Source organism: Oncorhynchus masou, chromosome 28 (genome assembly GCF_036934945.1).
Source record: "Oncorhynchus masou masou isolate Uvic2021 chromosome 28, UVic_Omas_1.1, whole genome shotgun sequence".
Lineage (NCBI taxonomy): Eukaryota > Metazoa > Chordata > Actinopteri > Salmoniformes > Salmonidae > Oncorhynchus > Oncorhynchus masou.
The window spans coordinates 27,601,078-27,623,931 of NC_088239.1; the positions used below are offsets into that span (position 1 = coordinate 27,601,078).

General features: G+C 40.3%; 2 protein-coding genes and 1 pseudogene across 2 annotated transcripts; all 3 read left to right on the forward strand.

Annotated features, from left to right (window-relative positions):
• The first annotated feature begins 2,689 nt into the window (after positions 1-2,689).
• On the forward strand, positions 2,690-6,318 carry LOC135517456 (tripartite motif-containing protein 16-like). The gene is made up of 6 exons (XM_064941768.1): positions 2,690-3,333; positions 3,689-3,784; positions 4,649-4,882; positions 5,079-5,238; positions 5,384-5,443; positions 5,638-6,318. Exons 1-6 carry the CDS (start codon positions 2,740-2,742, stop codon positions 6,165-6,167), a joined length of 1,674 nt encoding a protein of 557 aa, XP_064797840.1. The 5' UTR covers positions 2,690-2,739; the 3' UTR covers positions 6,168-6,318.
• Positions 6,319-7,761: 1,443 nt separating this feature from the next.
• Positions 7,762-15,439, forward strand: LOC135517460 (tripartite motif-containing protein 16-like). Its single transcript, XM_064941771.1, has 6 exons — positions 7,762-8,431; positions 8,797-8,892; positions 11,020-11,253; positions 14,174-14,333; positions 14,489-14,565; positions 14,757-15,439. The coding sequence occupies exons 1-6, from the start codon at positions 7,838-7,840 to the stop codon at positions 15,273-15,275; spliced, it is 1,680 nt and encodes a 559-aa protein (XP_064797843.1). The 5' UTR covers positions 7,762-7,837; the 3' UTR covers positions 15,276-15,439.
• A 1,489-nt stretch (positions 15,440-16,928) lies between these two features.
• On the forward strand, positions 16,929-22,399 carry LOC135517458 (tripartite motif-containing protein 16-like; annotated as a pseudogene).
• Positions 22,400-22,854: the final 455 nt, after the last annotated feature.

Here is a 22,854-nt window from a genome sequence, read left to right on the forward strand (position 1 = left end):
ACATGGAGTGTGAAAAACATTCGGAACACCTTCCTAATATTGAGTTGCACCCCCTTTTGCTTTCAGAACAGTTTCAATTCGTCTGTGCATGGACTCTACAAGGTGTCGAAAGCGTACCACATACAGTTGAAGTCGGACGTTTACATACACTTAGGTTGGAGTCATTAACTCGTTTTTCAACCACTCCACAAATTTCTTGTTAACAAACTGTAGTTTTGGCAAGTTGTTTAAGACATCTACTTTGTGCATGACACAAGTCATTTTTCCAACAATTGTTTACAGACAGATTATTTCACTTATAATTCACTGTATCACAATTCCAGTGGGACAGAAGTTTACATACACTATGTTGACTGTGCCTTTAAACAGCTTGGAAAATTCCAGAAAATTAAGTCATGGCTTTAGAAGCTTCCGATAGGCTAATTGACATCATTTGAGTCAATTGGAGGTGTACCTGTGGATATATTTCAAGGCCTACCTTCAAACTCAGTGCCTCTTTGCTTGACATCATGGGAATCAAAAGAAATCAGCCAAGACTTCAGAAAATAAATTGTTGACCTCCACAAGTCTGGTTCATCCTTGGGAGCAATTTCCAAATGCCTGAAGGTACCACGTTCATCTGTACAAACAATAGTACGCAAGTATAAACACCCATGGGACCACACAGTCATCATACCGCTCAGGAAGTAGACGTGTTCTGTCTCCTAGAGATTCACGTACTTTGGTGCAAAAAGTGCAAATCAATCCCGGAACAACAGCAAAGGACATTGTGAAGATGCTGGAGGAAACAGGTACAAAAGTATATATATCCACAGTAAAAACGAGTGCTATATCGACATAACCTGAAAGGCCAGTCAGCAAGGAAGAAGCCACTGCTCCAAAACCGCCATTAAAAAGAGCCAGATTACGGTTTGCAACAGCACATGGGTACAAAGATAGTACTTTTTTGGAGAAATGTCCTCTGGTCTGATGAAACAAAAATATAACTGTTTGGCCATAATGACCATCGTTATGTTTGGAGGAAAAAGGGGGAGGCTTGCAAGCCGAAGAACACCATCCCAACCGTGAAGCACAGGGGTGGCAGCATCATGTTGTGGGGGTGCTTTGCTGCAGGAGGGACTGGTGCACTTCACAAAATGGATGGCATAATGAGATAGGAAAATGATGTGGATATATTGAAGCAACATCTCAAGACATCAGTCGGGAAGTTAAAGCTTGGTGGCAAATGGGTCTTCCAAATGGACAATGACTCCAAGCATACTTCCAAAGTTGTGGCAAAATGGCTTAAGGACAACAAAGTCAAGGTATTGGGGTGGCCATCACAAAGCCTTGACCTCAATCCAATAGAAGATTTGTGAGCAGAACTGAAAAAGCGTGTGTGAGCAAGGAGGCCTTGAAACCTGACTCAGTTGCACCAGCTCTGTCAGGAGGAATGGGCCAAAATTCACCCAACTTATTGTGGAAAGCTTGTGGAAGGCTACCTGACTCGTTTGACCCAAGTTACTATTTAAAGGCAATGCTACCAAATACTAATTGAGTATTCATTCTCTCTGCTATTATTCTGCTATTTCACATTCTTAAAATCAAGTGGTGATCCTCAAAAAGAAAGGATGACCAAGGCACTCTTCATAAAATTAATTAAAATGCCTTTATTAGTATGGCATGTTCAATAGAAACAAAGTTTTTTTTAAACCGACGCGTTTCGGCTGCATGGAAGAGGGAGTGGTTACAAAAATGATTGGACAGACCTAGTAAGCTAGGTGTGTCCAATCAATTTTGTAACCACTCCCTCTTCCAATTAGGGCTAGTTGGAAAAGCTGTTCAAAAGAGGACATAGTATTTCTTTTTTTTGTTGTACTCCCTGATGAAGGCCATGCAGCCGAAACGCGTCGGTTTAAAAAAAAACTTTGTTTCTATTTAACATGCCATACTAATAAAGGCATTTTAATTAATTATATGAAGAGTGCCTTGGTCCTCCTTTCATTTTGATGACCAATTTACCCCTTTTACCAAAGAGCACCTTCTATTTACCAAAATGTACTATCCTCCTCTTTCTAAAAGTGGTGATCCTAACTGACCTAAGACATGGAATTTTTACTAGGATTAAATGTCAGGAATTGTGAAAACAACTGAGTTTAAATGTACTTGGCTAAGGTGTACGTAAACTTCCGACTTCAACTGTAGATTCTGGTCCATGTTGAGTACAATGCTTCCCACAGTTGTCAAGTTGGCTGGATGTCCTTTGGGTGGTGGACCATTCTTGATACACACTGATGAGTGTGGAAAAACCCAGCAGCATTGCAGTTCTTGACACACTCAAACCAGTGCGCCTGGCACCTACTACCATACCCGGATCAAAGGCACTTAAAACTTTTGTCTTGCCTAATCACACTTTGAATGGCACACATACACAATCCAAGCCTTAATTGTCTCAAGGCTTTAAAATCCTTCTTTAACCTGTCTACTCCCCTCATCTACACTTATTAAAGTGGATTTAACAAGTGAATAAGGGATCATAGCTCTCGCTTGGATTCACCTGGTTAGTCAATGTTATGGAAAGAGAATTAACCTAAACTACTCTAGCATTTTTTGCATTGTACAACATTGCTCTCTCCGTCCCTAACCCCACCTCCTGGCAGAACCAGGAAGTCCCTCCCCCTCCCACAAACTCTCTTCTGAGAAAACAAAACTTATTAGTCGCGGTGTTTGTCTGTGTGAAAGTGAGCAACAACCGTCCAAATGGCTCAACAGGGAATTCTGCTGGACCAGGACCAGTTCTGTTGTTCTGTCTGTCTGGATCTACTGAAGGAGCCAGTCACTATTCCCTGTGGACACAGTTACTGTAGGAGCTGTATTGAGGGTTGCTGGGATCAGGATGATCTGACAGGGATCTACAGCTGTCCTCAGTGCAGACAGTCCTTCACTCCAAGGCCTGCTCTGATAAAAAACAACATGTTGGCTGAAGTGGTGGAGAAACTGAAGAAGACAGGACTTCAGGCTGCTCCCCCTGATCTGTGCTATGCTGGACCTGGAGATGTGGCATGTGATTTCTGCACTGGAACCAGAAAGAAGAAAGCCCTCATGTCCTGTCTGGTGTGTCTGGTGTCTTCCTGCAAGACTCACCTCCAGCCTCACTATAGTGTCCCTGCACTAAAGAAGCACAAGCTGGTCAAAGCTTCCACACAGCTACAGGAGAACATCTGCTCCCGTCATGACGAACTGCTGAAGATTTACTGTCGTACCGATCAGAATTGTATCTGTTATCTGTGTATGGTGGATGATCATAAAGGCCATGATACAGTGTCAGCTGCAGCGGAGAGGACCGAGAAACAGGTTAGACCAGAATAACTTGTTGGTGACTCTGATAAAGAAATGATTAAATATACAGTAGGAAAGCTGTTTGAATATGAGAAACATTTCTAATTAGTTACACGATTCTCTAAATGTATCACCATTTTTGCTGTTGTCACACATCCTCATTTTCTTTTGAGTCCAAAACTCAGTTTAAACTATGATATGAGTACTGTCAAATGCATAATAATTAAACTATCATAGATGTATAACTTTGCAAAGGGTCTTCTAATAAAATGTCATTACTACCCACTATGGGCCCTGTATCGTAATACTATACTATTGCACTACTGGACAAATAAACCTTGATAGCTCAATGAACAGTGTTTCTCCATAGAGTCAGCTGGGGATGAGTCAGCAGAAGCTCCAGCAGAGAATCCAGGAGAGAGAGAAGTTGCTGAAGGAGCTCCAACAGGCTGTGGAGTCTCTCAAGGTAAGTATAATTGACCAGGGACCAGTTTTTCAAAATGTTAATCTGGATCGGGATATATTTTTGGGCTAAATCCACTTCAGTCAGTGTAGATTAAGGGGACAGGTTAAATATGGATTTTTAAGCTTTGAGACAATTGAGACATGGATTGTGTATATGTGCCATTCAGAGTGAATGGGTAAGACAAAAGATTTAAGTGCCTTTGAACGGGGTATGGTAGTAGGCGCCAGACTCACTGGTTTGTGTCACGAACTGCAACCTTGCTGGGTTTTTCATGCTCAACAGTTTCCTGTGTGTATCAAGAATTGTCCACCACCCAAAGGACATCCAGCCATATTGACACAACTGTGGGAACCATAGGAGACAACATGGGTTATATCCCTGTGGAATGCTTTCAACACCTTGTAGTGTACATGCCCTGACAAATTGAAGCTGTTCTGAGGGCAAAAGGGGGTTACAAGTGCAACATAATATTAGGAAGTTGTTCTTAATGTTTTGTACAGTCAGTGAATAGTATTTTTTTATGTGGGCCTCTATGAAGGGTGTATTCTAGAACCCTTATCTTCTACGTTTTATATTTTTCTGGAGGGTTGTGGGTAATTGTGAATCCCTGTACTTTGCATTAGTTCACTTATGGTTGGTTGTACTTATGACTTTGATTGTTGTTTTATTCTACTTGTATTGTTTCTGGGTTTATGTTTCTGGGTTTTGTTGGGGTGGCTAGACTGATACCACCAGTAAGAAAGCTTATTCAGATGAAAAGGCCTCAAGGTAGAACCTTGTTCCTCAGCCAAAATAAAAAAGTTTTAGGGAGAAATAAATTCTACTTAATATGGAGCCTTCTCTTCTCTCTTTGTTTCTGAACAGCACTCTGCACAGGCAGCAGTGGAGCACAGTGATCGAATCTTTACTGAGCTGATCTGCTCCATTGAGAGAAGGCGCTCTGAGGTGAAGGAGCTGATCAGAGACCAGGAGAAGGCTCAACTGAGTCAAGCTGATGGACTCCTGGAGCAACTGGAGCAGGAGATAGCTGAGCTGAGGAGGAGAAACGCTGAGCTGGAGCAGCTCTCACACACAGAGGATCACATCCATTTCCTCCAGGTAACTAAACTGCCTGGTTACAGGTGATACAGAAATGTACGTGTGAAACTGTACATTTAGTCAATTATATTCTATTCTCCATCAGTATTCACCTTACCTGACATTAATATAAAATATTTGACAACAAAAACATTGTCAATTATCTACTCTCGCTCTGTCTCTCTCTCCCACACTCTTCATCTCTGTCTCTCTCCAGAGTTATCAGTCTCTCTCCAGTCCCAGTGTCTCTTCAGACTTACCCAGCATCGTTATTCATCCTCTTCAGTACTTTGGAGATGTGATTAAGGCTGTTTCTGATGTCAGAGAGAAACTAGAAGACTTCCTTAAAGGAGAATGGACCAAGATCTCCACCACAGGTGAGTTGAAAATAATACTAACACAATACATAGTGTAAGAACATCTTGTTTAGACCAATCAGAGGTCCTATAGTCATCACTTTATACATCTGCAATATGGTATGCTGATAATATTCTCTCTCTGTGAATGTCTGTGTGTTTGTAGTGAATTCAGTGGATGTTTTACTGTCTCCAGAGCCCAAGGCTAGAGAACACTTCTTACAATGTGAGTTTCTTCATCAAGTAACTAAAAGTAAAAAAAAATCTGATACTCCTCACAAACCTTGTGATATATTAATTGTAGATACTGATCTCATTGATCTCTGCTCTGCTGTAATCAAAGACAGGGTAGATACAGTACTGTATGTGCCTTAACTTACTGTTCTAACTCCATTGGTCTCTGCTCTGTTCTTCTCCCAGATTCCTGTCAGCTCACACTGGACCCAAACACAGCACAGAAATCCCTCTCTCTGTCTGAGGGAAACAGAAAGGTGACAGTTGTTAATGCTGTTAACGATCCGAATCCTGACCATCCAGACAGATTCACTGGTTGGTGGCAGGTCCTTTGTAGAGAAGGTCTGTCTGGGCGCTGTTACTGGGAGGTGGAGTTTCATCATGGGACTGTTTTTATAGCAGTCTCATTTAAAGACATGAGTAGAATAGGAATGGTCAATGATTCTAGATTTGGATACAATGACAAGTCTTGGGGTTTAGAGTGCTCTAGTGATGGTTATCGTTTCAGACACAATAATGTTGAGACTAAAGTATCAGGCCCTCAGTCCTCCAGAGTAGGAGTGTACCTGGATCACAAGGCAGATACTATGTCCTTCTACAGCATCTCTGACACAATGACCCTCCTCCACAGAGTCCAAACCACGTTCACTAAACCCCTCTATCCTGGGTTATGTGTTTGGTACGTAAACAATTCTGCTGAGCTGTGTAAACTGTAGAGTTCCCCATATTAGAGTGATGGTTAATGCTCTTTTAGTCTGGTATGTACAATAATTGTTCTGAGTGATATCATCTTAATTGTAGTGCACGTTTCAATCTTATACATTCACATTGATGTATTATCACTTTGATGTACCTTCTGAATAACAACCGCTGTATTGTATCTTCAATGAGTTGTGTTATTATTTACCTATTGATCCTTGAATTTGAATCTGTTGAATGTCCTCAAATATATCTAAGGCCTATCTACTGTATATCAATCTGGTGCTAAACAATATCTACTCAATCAATTACCCAGCAGATGGTGATATGGCAAAATCAAATCAAATCAAATGATTCCACGTTTTTTTGATTGACAGTACCTCTGCCTCTCAGTAAACCACCAGAATAAACTAGATTTCTGTATTTTTGTCCTTACGTTTTATGTTCTAAACTACTTGAGTGACAATGCAATTAAAGAACCTTATATTTAGCAGCAGTGTGTGTGTGTGTGTGTGTGTGTGTGTGAGTGTGTGTGTGTGTGTGTGTGTGTGTGTGTGTGTGTGGGGGGCTGTGTCTACCCTGACACTAGGTGAATGTTTACTCCATTTTATTTCATTCATGATCATTAAGTAAAATATAAGCGAGCTCGAAAACTTCACTTTGGATTCATTCTTTGAAATCCTTTATTTTAAAGTTAACCGAGGATGAAAGTCTACTGCTCTTTATACAAACAACCAAACAACATGGTCCGAGTCTTTTATAAGACTTGGCATTTGTCCTGTTCTGTTTCCATAGCTGTACCATTTTTAAGAGAGAATGTGATTGGTCAGGCTATGGCCAATGCACAACGATTCATCATATCAAAGGATATTTGCACGTGGACATTGAATTAAAATGTTAAATAGCTCAAAATATAATCTAAACTGTCCCTTCTTACAGTCGCGGTATTTTTGAAAAGGTATAGAAACATGCTACATTCATAGACAGCTCTATTTGCCTCTCATTTTGAATGACGACTCCAGAAAACGGACATTGAAATAGTGATGGTTTTCATTATTTCTCATCCTGCATTAGTACACTTTAGTTTATCTCGTGAACTCTAATGTAGACATCAGAAAAATAACACATTTGGACTAGGAACACAATGTACCTTTTAATGGTTCATTGTACATTGGCTACCCATAATATTCATACCCATAATAGTATACAATGAATTCTGGACACAGAGGTATATCAATCATTCCCTTTACATTATGTTTCAATATCCAGTATACATTTATATCTGGATAATATGTAGTAAACAGGACTTCAGGCTTCGACCAGAAAGCACTCATGTTTAGTCCAGGATCACAATGCATGTTACCTGGAGCAAACCCTGAGAATAATTGTTACCTCTCTAAATATATGGCTCTGGAGGAAAGTGTGTTGAAGTAGCAGTGGGCTGGATTCCAACCCAGGCTGCAGAAGTATATGTCACAAAGCGGCGTAGACCTGTAAACCAGCCGAGGCAACAGGATATTCGTTATTGCATCGGACGACATTCTTCTATCTCCCTCCCGCTAACTAACCCCACCTTCTGGCAGAACCAGGAAGTCCCTCCCCTCCCACGAACTTTCTTCTGGGGAAACAAAACTTATCTGAATCTCGGTGCCGTTTGTCCGTGTGAAAGTGAACAACAACCGTCCAAATGGCTCAACAGGGAATTCTGCTGGACCAGGACCAGTTCTGTTGTTCTGTCTGTCTGGATCTACTGAAGGAGCCAGTCACTATTCCCTGTGGACACAGTTACTGTTGGAGCTGTATTGAGGGCTGCTGGGATCAGGATGATCTGACGGGGATCTACAGCTGTCCTCAGTGCAGACAGACCTTCACTCCAAGGCCTGCTCTGAGAAAAAATAACATGTTGGCTGAAGTGGTGGAGAAACTGAAGAAGACAGCAATTCAGGCTGATCCCCCTGATCTGTGCTATGCTGGACCTGGAGATGTGGCATGTGATTTCTGCACTGGGACCAGGAAGCAGAAAGCCCTCATGTCCTGTCTGGTGTGTCTGGTGTCTTCCTGCAAGACTCACCTCCAGCCTCACTATAGTGTCCCTGGACTAAAGAATCACAAGCTGGTCAAAGCTTCCACACAGCTACAGGAGAACATCTGCTCCCGTCATGACGAACTGCTGAAGATTTACTGTCGTACCGATCAGAATTGTATCTGTTATCTGTGTATGGTGGATGATCATAAAGGCCATGATACAGTGTCAGCTGCAGCGGAGAGGACCGAGAAACAGGTTAGACCAGAATCATTTGTGTTGACTCTGATAAAGAAATTATTAAATATACAGCAGGAGAGCTGTTTGAATATGAGATAAAGACATATAATTAGTTACATGTAAAACATTGTCTAAATGTATCACCATTAGCTGTTGTCACACACCATCATTTTCTTAAGAGTCCAAAGTTCTGTTTAAACTATATGATATGAGTACTGTAAAGAAACATAATAATTCAACTTAACAACATAGATAAATAATTTTGGAGTGGGACTTTATTACAATTTAAATTCTACTCTCTATGGCCCTATATCATAATACTATACTATTGCACTACTGGACAAATAAACCTTGATAGCTCAATGAACAGTGTTTCTCCATAGAGTCAGCTGGGGACGAGTCAGCAGAAGCTCCAGCAGAGAATCCAGGAGAGAGAGAAGGAGCTGAAGGAGCTCCAACAGGCTGTGGAGTCTCTCAAGGTAAGTATAATTGACCAGGGACCAGTTTTTCAAAAAATTCAATCTGGATAATTATTCTTTTTTTTGCAATTTCCGATCAGATCTCTCTACCTGTTTCTTGGGCCAGTTTCCTGGACTGGTTATGGTACTACTTCTACGCTGTCATAGGGACACAGAGATGAGTAAACTAAATGCATAAAGGTACCTAGATTAAAGAGAGACATATAACAATTGACAAAGAAACTATACTGCGGTCAATTTAACATAATGAACCTTCGTTTTCCATTTTTTTTTAAACCTCCTCCCCTTAGTTACATTGACATGTATTCATTGTTGTGACTTGTACCTTTCTAAATCCACCCTGAATCCACTGTTTCCAGTGGGATTAAGATCATCCTGATTATCAGCATTAAAACCATCCTCATCACTATTTTTGAGATTAGAAAAATGCTAAAACTACTTTTAATCCTGATGAAAGGTCAGATTAGATTACCGAATTAGAATTCCTATCCAGAAGATCAGAATATAAATTGTAAATGTTGAAAAACCCAATTCTAACATTTAATCCTATCCGATTTCCGAAATCCGATCAGATAACTTTTGAAAAACTTGGCCCAGAGGACTGGAGATGCACCATTTCACTTGCCTCCTCCAGTCAGCCAGTCAGAGAGAGGACACTCTCCAATCCTACGGAGACTCACTGTGGGGAACAGGCTCTCTGGGCTCCCAGTCAGAGATGAAATACACTCTTATAAAAAGGAACCATTAAGGGTTATTCAACCTGTTTAAGTAGGACCGTTTCTGATTCTAGGCCCTTTATGATTCTAGGTAGAAACCTCTGGAAAGGGATCTACCCAGTACCACCGAATGAAAAATACTACAGTTTACGATAGAATATTACAGTACTTACCATTTCATTATATAGAAACTGTAGTATACTGTAGAATACTATACTAAACACAAGTATCTGTTGATCATGTGTAGTACTTACTATAAAATGTTGTAATATACTGAAATACTATTGTGAATACTTCAGTATTATCTACCCCAAAAAACACTGTAGTAAGTAATAATAAAATTGTATTTGTCACATTCGCCAAATACAACAGGTGCAGACTTCATAGTGAAATTCTTACCTACGAACACTTTCCCAACAATGCAGAGTTAAAAAGTAAGAAAACTGTACTATTAAAAAAAAACTATATAGTAACACAATTCAATAACAATAATGAGGCTATGACAAGGAATACCGGTACCCAGTCAATGTGCAGGGGTACGAGGTACTTGAGGTAACTGAGGTAATATACACTGAGTGTACAAAACATTAAGGACGCCTGCTCTTTCCATGATATAGACTGACCAGGTGAATCCAGGTGAAAGCTATGATCCCTCATTGATGTCACTTGTGAAATCCACTTCAGTCAGTGTAGATGAAGGGGAGGATACAGGTTAAAAAAGGATTTTTAAACCTTGAGACAATTGAGACATGGATTGTGTGTGTGTGTGTGTGTGTGTGTGTGTGTGTGTGTGTGTGTGTGTGTGTGTGTGTGTGTGTGTGTGTGTGTGTGTGTGTGTGTGTGTGTGTGTGTGTGTGCGTGCGTGTGTGTGTGTGTGTGTGTGTGTGTGCGTGCGTGTTTGTGAGTGTGTGTGTGTGTGTGTTTCATTCAGAAGGTGAATGGGAAAGACAAAAGATTGAAGTGCCTTTGAATAGGGTATGGTTGTAGGTGCACTGGTTTTTGTCACAAACTGGGAGGGTGGTCAAGTGCAACACAATATTAAGGTGTTCTTAATGTTTTGTACAATCAGTGAATAGTATTTATGTGGGCCTCTATGAAGGTTTCTACCTAGAACCCTTTAACTTTTAGGTTGTACATTTTGCTGGAGGGTTGGGTTGTGGGTAATTGGGAATCTCTGTTCTTTGCATTAGTTCACTTACAGTCGGTTGTACCTATGATTTTGATTGTTGTTTATTCTACTTGTATTGTTTCTGGGTTTCGTTGGGGTGGCTAGACTGATACCATCAGTGAGAAAGCTTATTCAGATGAAAAGGCTTCTAGGTAGAACCTTATTCCTCTGTAATAAAATGGCCTGGGGATAAAGTATTCGACTTAACATGGAGCCTTCTCTTCTCTCTTTGTGCCTGAACAGCACTCTGCACAGGCAGCAGTGGAGGACAGTGATAGGATCTTTACTGAGCTGATCCACTCCATTGAGAGAAGGTGCTCTGAGGTGAAGGAGCTGATCAGAGACCAGGAGAAGGCTCAAGTGAGTCAAGCTGATGGACTCCTGGAGCAGCTGGAGCAGGAGATAGCTGAGCTGAGGAGGAGAAACGCTGAGCTGGAGCAGCTCTCACACACAGAGGATCACATCCATTTCCTCCAGGTACCTAAACTTCATTGATACAGGTGATACAGAAATAAACTTGTTGTGAAACTATACATTTGGTCTATTATATTTAATTCTGTATATTTGTAGTCATGATTGCTGACATATGTTATCAATAAAAATATTAGAGAACAATTTTTGTATTTTTTATTATTCTCTCTCTCTCGCTCTCTCTTTCTCTCTAGAGTTATCTGTCTTTCTCCAGTCCCAGTGTCTCTTCAGACTCAGCCAGCATTGATAAACGTCCTCAGTTCCTTGGAGATGTGATTAAGGCTGTTTCTGATGTCAGAGAGAAACTAGAAGACTTCCTTACAGGAGAATGGATCAAGATCTCCACCATAGGTGGGTTTAAATGAATACTAACACAATACATAAGAACACCCACTTCACACCATGTACAACACGATATGTTGATAATATTTTGTATCTTTGTAGTGAATTCAGTGAATGATGTACTGTCTCCAGAGCCCAACAGAGAACACTTCTTACAATGTGAGTTTCTTCCTCAAGTAACGAACAGCCTCCTTTTTCTGACACTCCTCACAAACCTTGTGATATTTCAATAGTAGATACTGCTCTCGATGATGTCTGCTCTGCTGTAATCAAAGACAGGGTAGATAGAGTATAGTATGTGCCTTAACTTACTGTTCAACTCCTCTCATTGGTCTCTGTTCTTCTCCCAGATTCCTGTCAGCTCACACTGGACCCAAACACAGCACAGAAATCCCTCTCTCTGTCTGAGGGAAACAGAAAGGTGACAGTTGTTAATGCTGTTAACGATCCAAATCCTGACCATCCAGACAGATTCACTGATTGGTGGCAGGTCCTTTGTAGAGAGGGTCTGTCTGGACGCTGTTACTGGGAGGTGGAGGGTCATCATGGGACTGTTACAGCAGTCTCATATAAAGACATAAGTAGAATACGGATGGTTAATGAGTCCAGATTCGGATACAATGACAAGTCTTGGGGTTTAGAGTTCTCTGGTAATGGTTATCGTTTCAGACACAATAATGTTGAGACTAAAGTATCAGGCCCTCAGTCCTCCAGAGTAGGAGTGTACCTGGATCACAAGGCAGGTACTCTGTCCTTCTACAGCATCTCTGACACAATGACCCTCCTCCACACAGTCAAACAGCAAAGCGTTCACTAAACCCCGAATCTATCCTGGGATATGGGTTGGGTACAAAAATGATTCTGCTGTGCTGTGTAAACTGTAGAGTTCCCCATATTAGAATGATGGTTAATGCTCTTATAGTTTGGTATGTACAATTTATTTTGATTGATTGAATCTTTAATTTAGTCTAGGTTTAAATCACATCCATATTGATGTATTCTCACTTTGATGAAGTCTAAACTAAAAAACGACTGCTGTATTGTCTTTTTTAAAGAAAGATTTTTGTTAATTTCAATCAATTGTATTATTATTTACCTATTGATCCTTGAATGTGAATCTGTTTAGTTTTAAGCAAATCTATCCAGGCCTATGTACTGTATATACTCTGATGTGCAGATTTACTACTCAATCAACCGTCCAGCAGATGGAGATATACTGTAACAAACAAACAATATTAAACGTCTTGATTTAACCCTAGCCACTCAGAAAACCACCAACAATAACCAATATTTCTATATTTTCATTTTTGAGTGTTTATGCTATAAACGAATGACTAACTAAAGAAAATTATTTTTAGCAGCAGAGAGTGTGTGTGTTTCAAATTTTACTATCCTTGTGGGGACCAGAAGTCCGGTCCCCAAAAGGATAAAGGACTTTTTGGCTTAGGGCTTAGGTTTAGGGTTAGGGTTACAATTAGGGTCAGGGTTTAGGGTTTTTGGTGTGTGTGTGGAGTGTTTAACTGAGGAGGACAAACTACTGCAATTTATACAAACAACATAAACTTAGCAATACTTTACATTTGTCCTGTTCTGGTTCCTTCGATGTACTATTTGAAACAGAATGTGATTGGTCAGGCTGTGGCCACTGAACAAAGTCCTCTCTCAATTAGCTTCTCCCTGTTACTACGACATTCATCAGATCAAGGGCTATTTGCATGTGGACGAAATTAGCCTTTTAAAACGCTCTTGCACTTTTTACATTCTGTGGTATCTTTTTGAAGGTATGGGAACATGTTACATTCATAGACAGCTCTATTTGCCTCTCATCCTGCAACTAGTACCCTTTGGTTTATCTCGTGAACTCTAATGTAGACATCAGAAAAATAACACATTTGGACTAGGAACACAATGTACCTTTTAATGGTTCATTGTACATTGGCTACCCATAATATTCATACCCACAATAGTATACAATGAATTATTCACTTTACATTACGTATCAATATTCAGTATACATTTATGTCTAGCTAATATGTAGTAAGCTTGTTAAAGTATGTGAATAGGTTGCTGTAGGGGTTTAGTCCTGGATCACAATGCATGTTACTGGATCTTCCCCTGTTGGAAAGGAATTGTTACCTCTAAATATATGGCTCTGGAGGAAAGTGCTGAAATAGTAGTGCGCTGGATTCCAACCCAGGCTGCAGAAGGATATGTCATAAAGCAGCTTAGACCCCTAAACAACCCTAGGACACAGGATATTCATTGTTGCATTGGCAGAATCAGGAAGTCCCTCCCCTTCCCACAAACTCTATTCTGAGAAAACAAAACTGGAGCTGTGTTTTGGCTGTGTGAAAGAAACTGAGGACACAGAGGATCACATCCATTTCCTCCAGGTAACTAAACTGCCTTGATACAGGTGATACAGAAATTAACTTCTTGTGAAACTGTACATTTTCTCAGTTATACTCTATTCGTTATATCAGTATTCATGTTTTCTGACATCAATAAAATAACATATGATCACAAAATACATTGTGGCAGTCATCTGCTCTCTCTCTCTCACACTCTTTCTGTCTCTCTACAGAGTTATCAGTCTCTCTCCAGTCCCAGTGTCTCTTCAGACTTACCCAGCATCGTTATTCATCCTCTTCAGTACTTTGGAGATGTGATTAAGGCTGTTTCTGATGTCAGAGAGAAACTAGAAGACTTCCTTAAAGGAGAATGGACCAAGATCTCCACCACAGGTGAGTTGAAAATAATACTAACACAATACATAGTGTAAGAACATCTTGTTTAGACCAATCAGAGGTCCTATAGTCATCACTTTATACATCTGGTATGGTATGGTATGCTGCTGATAATATTCTCTCTCTCTCTGTGAATGTCTGTGTGTTTGTAGTGAATTCAGTGGATGTTTTACTGCCTCCAGAGCCCAAGACTAGAGAACACTTCTTACAGTGGGAGTTTCTTCACCAAGTAACTAGCGGTCTCTTTTTTCTGACACTACTCACAAACCTTGTGATATTTCAATAGTAGATACTGCTCTCATTGATCTCTGCTCTGCTGTAATCAAAGACAGGGTAGATACAGTACTGTATGTGCCTTAACTTACTGTTCTAACTCCCCTCATTGGTCTCTGCTCTGTTCTTCTCCCAGATTCCTGTCAGCTCACACTGGACCCAAACACAGCACAGAAATCCCTCTCTCTGTCTGAGGGAAACAGAAAGGTGACAGCTGTTAAGGCTGTTAAAGATCCGAATCCTGACCATCCAGACAGATTCACTGGTTGGTGGCAGGTCCTTTGTAGAGAGGGTCTGTCTGGGCGCTGTTACTGGGAGGTGGAGTTTCATCATGGGACTGTTTTTATAGCAGTCTCATTTAAAGACATGAGTAGAATAGGAACGGGCAATGATTCTAGATTTGGATACAATGACAAGTCTTGGGGTTTAGAGTGCTCTAGTGATGGTTATCGTTTCAGACACAATAATGTTGAGACTAAAGTATCAGGCCCTCAGTCCTCCAGAGTAGGAGTGTACCTGGATCACAAGGCAGATACTATGTCCTTCTACAGCATCTCTGACACAATGACCCTCCTCCACAGAGTCCAAACCACATTCACTAAACCCCTCTATCCTGGGTTATGTGTTTGGTACGTAAACAATTCTGCTGAGCTGTGTAAACTGTAGAGTTCCCCATATTAGAGTGATGGTTAATGCTCTTTTAGTCTGGTATGTACAATAATTGTTCTGAGTGATATCATCTTAATTGTAGTGCACGTTTCAATCTTATACATTCACATTGATGTATTATCACTTTGATGTACCTTCTGAATAACAACCGCTGTATTGTATCTTGTTCAATGAGTTGTGTTATTATTTACCTATTGATCCTTGAATTTGAATCTGTTGAATGTCCTCAAATATATCTAAGGCCTATCTACTGTATATCAATCTGGTGCTAAACAATATCTACTCAATCAATTACCCAGCAGATGGTGATATGGCAAAATCAAATCAAATCAAATGATTCCACGTTTTTTTGATTGACAGTACCTCTGCCTCTCAGTAAACCACCAGAATAAACTAGATTTCTGTATTTTTGTCCTTACGTTTTATGTTCTAAACTACTTGAGTGACAATGCAATTAAAGAACCTTATATTTAGCAGCAGTGTGTGTGTGTGTGTGTGTGTGTGTGTGTGTGTGTGTGTGTGTGTGTGTGTGTGTGTGTGTGTGTGTGTGTGTGTGTGTGTGTGTGTGTGTGTGTGTGTGTGTGTGTGTGTGTGTGTGTGTCAGGGGGCCGTGTCTACCCTGACACTAGGTGAATGTTTACTCCATTTTATTTCATTCATGATCATTAAGTAAAATATAAGCGAGCTCGAAAACTTCACTTTGGATTCATTCTTTGAAATCCTTTATTTTAAAGTTAACCGAGGATGAAAGTCTACTGCTCTTTATACAAACAACCAAACAACATGGTCCGAGTCTTTTATAAGACTTGGCATTTGTCCTGTTCTGTTTCCATAGCTGTACCATTTTTAAGAGAGAATGTGATTTGTCAGGCTATGGCCAATGCACAACGATTCATCATATCAAAGAATATTTGCACGTGGACATTGAATTAAAATGTTAAATAGCTCAAAATATAATATAATCTGTCCCTTCTTACAGTCACAGTATTTTTGAAAAGGTATAGAAACATGCTACATTCATAGACAGCTCTATTTGCCTCTCATTTTGAATGACGACTCCAGAAAACGGACATTGAAATAGTGATGGTTTTCATTATTTCTCATCCTGCATTAGTACACTTTAGTTTATCTAGTGAACTCTAATGTAGACATCAGAAAAATAACACTTTGGACTAGGAACACAATGTACCTTTTAATGGTTCATTGTACATTGGCTACCCATAATATTCATACCCACAATAGTATACAATGAATTCTGGACACAGAGGTATATCAATCATTCCCTTTACATTATGTTTCAATATCCAGTATACATTTATATCTGGATAATATGTAGTAAACAGGACTTCAGGCTTCGACCAGAAAGCACTCATGTTTAGTCCAGGATCACAATGCATGTTACCTGGAGCAACCCCTGAGAATAATTGTTACCTCTCTAAATATATGGCTCTGGAGGAAAGTGTGTTGAAGTAGCAGTGGTCTGGATTCCAACCCAGGCTGCAGAAGTATATGTCACAAAGCAGCGTAGACCTGTAAACCAGCCGAGGCAACAGGATATTCGTTATTGCATCGGACGACATTCCTCTATCTCCCTCCCGCTAACTAACCCCACCTTCTGGCAGAACCAGGAAGTCCCTCCCCTCCCACGAACTTTCTTCTGGGGAAACAAAACTTATCTGAATCTCGGTGCCGTTTGTCCGTGTGAAAGTGAACAACAACCGTCCAAATGGCTCAACAGGGAATTCTGCTGGACCAGGACCAGTTCTGTTGTTCTGTCTGTCTGGATCTACTGAAGGAGCCAGTCACTATTCCCTGTGGACACAGTTACTGTTGGAGCTGTATTGAGGGCTGCTGGGATCAGGATGATCTGACGGGGATCTACAGCTGTCCTCAGTGCAGACAGACCTTCACTCCAAGGCCTGCTCTGAGAAAAATAACATGTTGGCTGAAGTGGTGGAGAAACTGAAGAAGACAGCAATTCAGGCTGATCCCCCTGATCTGTGCTATGCTGGACCTGGAGATGTGGCATGTGATTTCTGCACTGGGACCAGGAAGCAGAAAGCCCTCATGTCCTGTCTGGTGTGTCTGGTGTCTTCCTGCAAGACTCACCTCCAGCCTCACTATAGTGTCCCTGGACTAAAGAATCACAAGCTGGTCAAAGCTTCCACACAGCTACAGGAGAACATCTGCTCCCGTCATGACGAACTGCTGAAGATTTACTGTCGTACCGATCAGAATTGTATCTGTTATCTGTGTATGGTGGATGATCATAAAGGCCATGATACAGTGTCAGCTGCAGCGGAGAGGACCGAGAAACAGGTTAGACCAGAATAACTTGTTGGTGACTCTGATAAAGAAATGATTAAATATACAGCAGGAGAGCTGTTTGAATATGAGATAAAGACATATAATTAGTTACATGTAAAACATTGTCTAAATGTATCACCATTAGCTGTTGTCACACACCATCATTTTCTTAAGAGTCCAAAGTTCTGTTTAAACTATATGATATGAGTACTGTAAAGAAACATAATAATTCAACTTAACAACATAGATAAATAATTTTGCAGTGGGACTTTATTACAATTTAAATTCTACTCTCTATGGCCCTATATCATAATACTATACTATTGCACTACTGGACAAATAAACCTTGATAGCTCAATGAACAGTGTTTCTCCATAGAGTCAGCTGGGGATGAGTCAGCAGAAGCTCCAGCAGAGAATCCAGGAGAGAGAGAAGGAGCTGAAGGAGCTCCAACAGGCTGTGGAGTCTCTCAAGGTAAGTATAATTGACCAGGGACCAGTTTTTCAAAAAATTCAATCTGGATAATTATTCTTTTTTTTGCAATTTCCGATCAGATCTCTCTACCTGTTTCTTGGGCCAGTTTCCTGGACTAGTTATGGTACTACTTCTACGCTGTCATAGGGACACAGAGATGAGTAAACTAAATGCATAAAGGTACCTAGATTAAAGAGAGACATATAACAATTGACAAAGAAACTATACTGCGGTCAATTTAACATAATGAACCTTCGTTTTCCTTTTTTTTTTAAACCTCCTCCCCTTAGTTACATTGACATGTATTCGTTGTTGTGACTTTTACCTTTCTAAATCCACCCTGAATCCACTGTTTCCAGTGGGATTAAGATCATCCTGATTATCAGCATTAAAACCATCCTCATCACTATTTTTGAGATTAGAAAAATGCTAAAACTACTTTTAATCCTGATGAAAGGTCAGATTAGATTACCGAATTAGAATTCCTATCCAGAAGATCAGAATATAAATTGTAAATGTTGAAAAACCCAATTCTAACATTTAATCCTATCCGATTTCCGAAATCCGATCAGATAACTTTTGAAAAACTTGGCCCAGAGGACTGGAGATGCACCATTTCACTTGCCTCCTCCAGTCAGCCAGTCAGAGAGAGAGGACACTCTCCAATCCTACGGAGACTCACTGTGGGGAACAGGCTCTCTGGGCTGTCAGAGATGAAATACACTCTTATAAAAAGGAACCATTAAGGGTTATTCAACCTGTTTAAGTAGGACCGTTTCTGATTCTAGGCCCTTTATGATTCTAGGTAGAAACCTCTGGAAAGGGATCTACCCAGTACCACCGAATGAAAAATACTACAGTTTACGATAGAATATTACAGTACTTACCATTTCATTATATAGAAACTGTAGTATACTGTAGAATACTATACTAAACACAAGTATCTGTTGATCATGTGTAGTACTTACTATAAAATGTTGTAATATACTGAAATACTATTGTGAATACTTCAGTATTATCTACCCCAAAAACACTGTAGTAAGTAATAATAAAATTGTATTTGTCACATTCGCCAAATACAACAGGTGCAGACTTCATAGTGAAATTCTTACCTACGAACACTTTCCCAACAATGCAGAGTTAAAAAGTAAGAAAACTGTACTATTAAAAAAAAAACTATATAGTAACACAATTCAATAACAATAATGAGGCTATGACAAGGAATACCGGTACCCAGTCAATGTACAGGGGTACGAGGTACTTGAGGTAACTGAGGTAATATACACTGAGTGTACAAAACATTAAGGACGCCTGCTCTTTCCATGATATAGACTGACCAGGTGAATCCAGGTGAAAGCTATGATCCCTCATTGATGTCACTTGTGAAATCCACTTCAGTCAGTGTAGATGAAGGGGAGGAGACAGGTTAAAGAAGGATTTTTAAACCTTGAGACAATTGAGACATGGATTGTGTGTGTGTGTGTGTGTGTGTGTGTGTGTGTGTGTGTGTGTGTGTGTGTGTGTGTGTGTGTGTGTGTGTGTGTGTGTGTGTGTGTGTGTGTGTGTGTGTGTGTGTGTGTGTGTGTGTGTGTGTGTGTGTGTGTGTGTGCGTGCGCGTGAGTGTGAGTGTGTGTGTGTGCGTGTGTTTCATTCAGAAGGTGAATGGGAAAGACAAAAGATTGAAGTGCCTTTGAATGGGGTATGGTTGTAGGTGCACTGTTTTTTGTCACGAACTGCAACGCTGCTGGGTGTTTCATGCTCAACAGTTTCCTGTGTGTATCAAGAATGGTCTACCACCCAAAGGATATGCAGCCAACTGTGGGAAGCATTGGAGACAACATGGTTCACATTCCTGTGGAAGTCTTTCGACAGCTTGTAGTGTCCATGTTTCAAGGCTGTTCAGAGGGCAAGGGGCAGGGTGGTCAAGTGCAACACAATATTAAGGTGTTCTTAATGTTTTGTACAATCAGTGAATAGTATTTATGTGGGCCTCTATGAAGGTTTCTACCTAGAACCCTTTAACTTTTAGGTTGTACATTTTGCTGGAGGGTTGGGTTGTGGGTAATTGGGAATCTCTGTTCTTTGCATTAGTTCACTTACAGTCGGTTGTACCTATGATTTTGATTGTTGTTTATTCTACTTGTATTGTTTCTGGGTTTCGTTGGGGTGGCTAGACTGATACCATCAGTGAGAAAGCTTATTCAGATGAAAAGGCTTCTAGGTAGAACCTTATTCCTCTGTAATAAAATGGCCTGGGGATAAAGTATTCGACTTAACATGGAGCCTTCTCTTCTCTCTTTGTGCCTGAACAGCACTCTGCACAGGCAGCAGTGGAGGACAGTGATAGGATCTTTACTGAGCTGATCCACTCCATTGAGAGAAGGTGCTCTGAGGTGAAGGAGCTGATCAGAGACCAGGAGAAGGCTCAAGTGAGTCAAGCTGATGGACTCCTGGAGCAGCTGGAGCAGGAGATAGCTGAGCTGAGGAGGAGAAACGCTGAGCTGGAGCAGCTCTCACACACAGAGGATCACATCCATTTCCTCCAGGTACCTAAACTTCATTGATACAGGTGATACAGAAATAAACTTGTTGTGAAACTATACATTTGGTCTATTATATTTAATTCTGTATATTTGTAGTCATGATTGCTGACATATGTTATCAATAAAAATATTAGAGAACAATTTTTGTATTTTTTATTATTCTCTCTCTCTCGCTCTCTCTTTCTCTCTAGAGTTATCTGTCTTTCTCCAGTCCCAGTGTCTCTTCAGACTCAGCCAGCATTGATAAACGTCCTCAGTTCCTTGGAGATGTGATTAAGGCTGTTTCTGATGTCAGAGAGAAACTAGAAGACTTCCTTACAGGAGAATGGATCAAGATCTCCACCATAGGTGGGTTTAAATGAATACTAACACAATACATAAGAACACCCACTTCACACCATGTACAACACGATATGTTGATAATATTTTGTATCTTTGTAGTGAATTCAGTGAATGATGTACTGTCTCCAGAGCCCAACAGAGAACACTTCTTACAATGTGAGTTTCTTCCTCAAGTAACGAACAGCCTCCTTTTTCTGACACTCCTCACAAACCTTGTGATATTTCAATAGTAGATAATGCTCTCGATGATGTCTGCTCTGCTGTAATCAAAGACAGGGTAGATAGAGTATAGTATGTGCCTTAACTTACTGTTCTAACTCCTCTCATTGGTCTCTGTTCTTCTCCCAGATTCCTGTCAGCTCACACTGGACCCAAACACAGCACAGAAATCCCTCTCTCTGTCTGAGGGAAACAGAAAGGTGACAGTTGTTAATGCTGTTAACGATCCGAATCCTGACCATCCAGACAGATTCACTGATTGGTGGCAGGTCCTTTGTAGAGAGGGTCTGTCTGGACGCTGTTACTGGGAGGTGGAGGGTCATCATGGGACTGTTACAGCAGTCTCATATAAAGACATAAGTAGAATACGGATGGTTAATGAGTCCAGATTCGGATACAATGACAAGTCTTGGGGTTTAGAGTTCTCTGGTAATGGTTATCGTTTCAGACACAATAATGTTGAGACTAAAGTATCAGGCCCTCAGTCCTCCAGAGTAGGAGTGTACCTGGATCACAAGGCAGGTACTCTGTCCTTCTACAGCATCTCTGACACAATGACCCTCCTCCACACAGTCGAAAGCACGTTCACTAAACCCCTCTATCCTGGGATATGGGTTGGGTACAAAAATGATTCTGCTGTGCTGTGTAAACTGTAGAGTTCCCCATATTAGAATGATGGTTAATGCTCTTATAGTTTGGTATGTACAATTTATTTTGATTGATTGAATCTTTAATTTAGTCTAGGTTTAAATCACATCCATATTGATGTATTCTCACTTTGATGAAGTCTAAACTAAAAAACGACTGCTGTATTGTCTTTTTTAAAGAAAGATTTTTGTTAATTTCAATCAATTGTATTATTATTTACCTATTGATCCTTGAATGTGAATCTGTTTAGTTTTCGCAAATCTATCCAGGCCTATGTACTGTATATACTCTGATGTGCAGATTTACTACTCAATCAACCGTCCAGCAGATGGAGATATACTGTAACAAACAAACAATATTAAACGTCTTGATTTACTACCTCTTGCCACTCAGAAAACCACCAACAATAACCAATATTTCTATATTTTCATTTTTGAGTGTTTATGCTATAAACGACATGACTAACTAAAGAAAATTATTTTTAGCAGCAGAGAGTGTGTGTGTTTGGGTTTTACTATCCTTGTGGGGACCAGAAGTCCGGTCCCCAAAAGGATAAAGGCTTTTTTAGGCTTAGGGCTTAGGTTTAGGGTTAGGGTTACAATTAGGGTCAGGGTTTAGGGTTTTTGGTGTGTGTGTGGAGTGTTTAACTGAGGAGGAGGACAAACTACTGCAATTTATACAAACAACATAAACTTAGCAATACTTTACATTTGTCCTGTTCTGGTTCCTTCGATGTACTATTTGAAACAGAATGTGATTGGTCAGGCTGTGGCCACTGAACAAAGTCCTCTCTCAATTAGCTTCTCCCTGTTACTACGACATTCATCAGATCAAGGGCTATTTGCATGTGGACGTAGAATTAGCCTTTTAAAACGCTCTTGCACTTTTTACATTCTGTGGTATCTTTTTGAAGGTATGGGAACATGTTACATTCATAGACAGCTCTATTTGCCTCTCATTTTGAATAACGACTCCAGAAAACGGACATTGAAATAGTGATGGTTTTCATTGTTTCTCATCCTGCATTAGTACCCTTTAGTTTA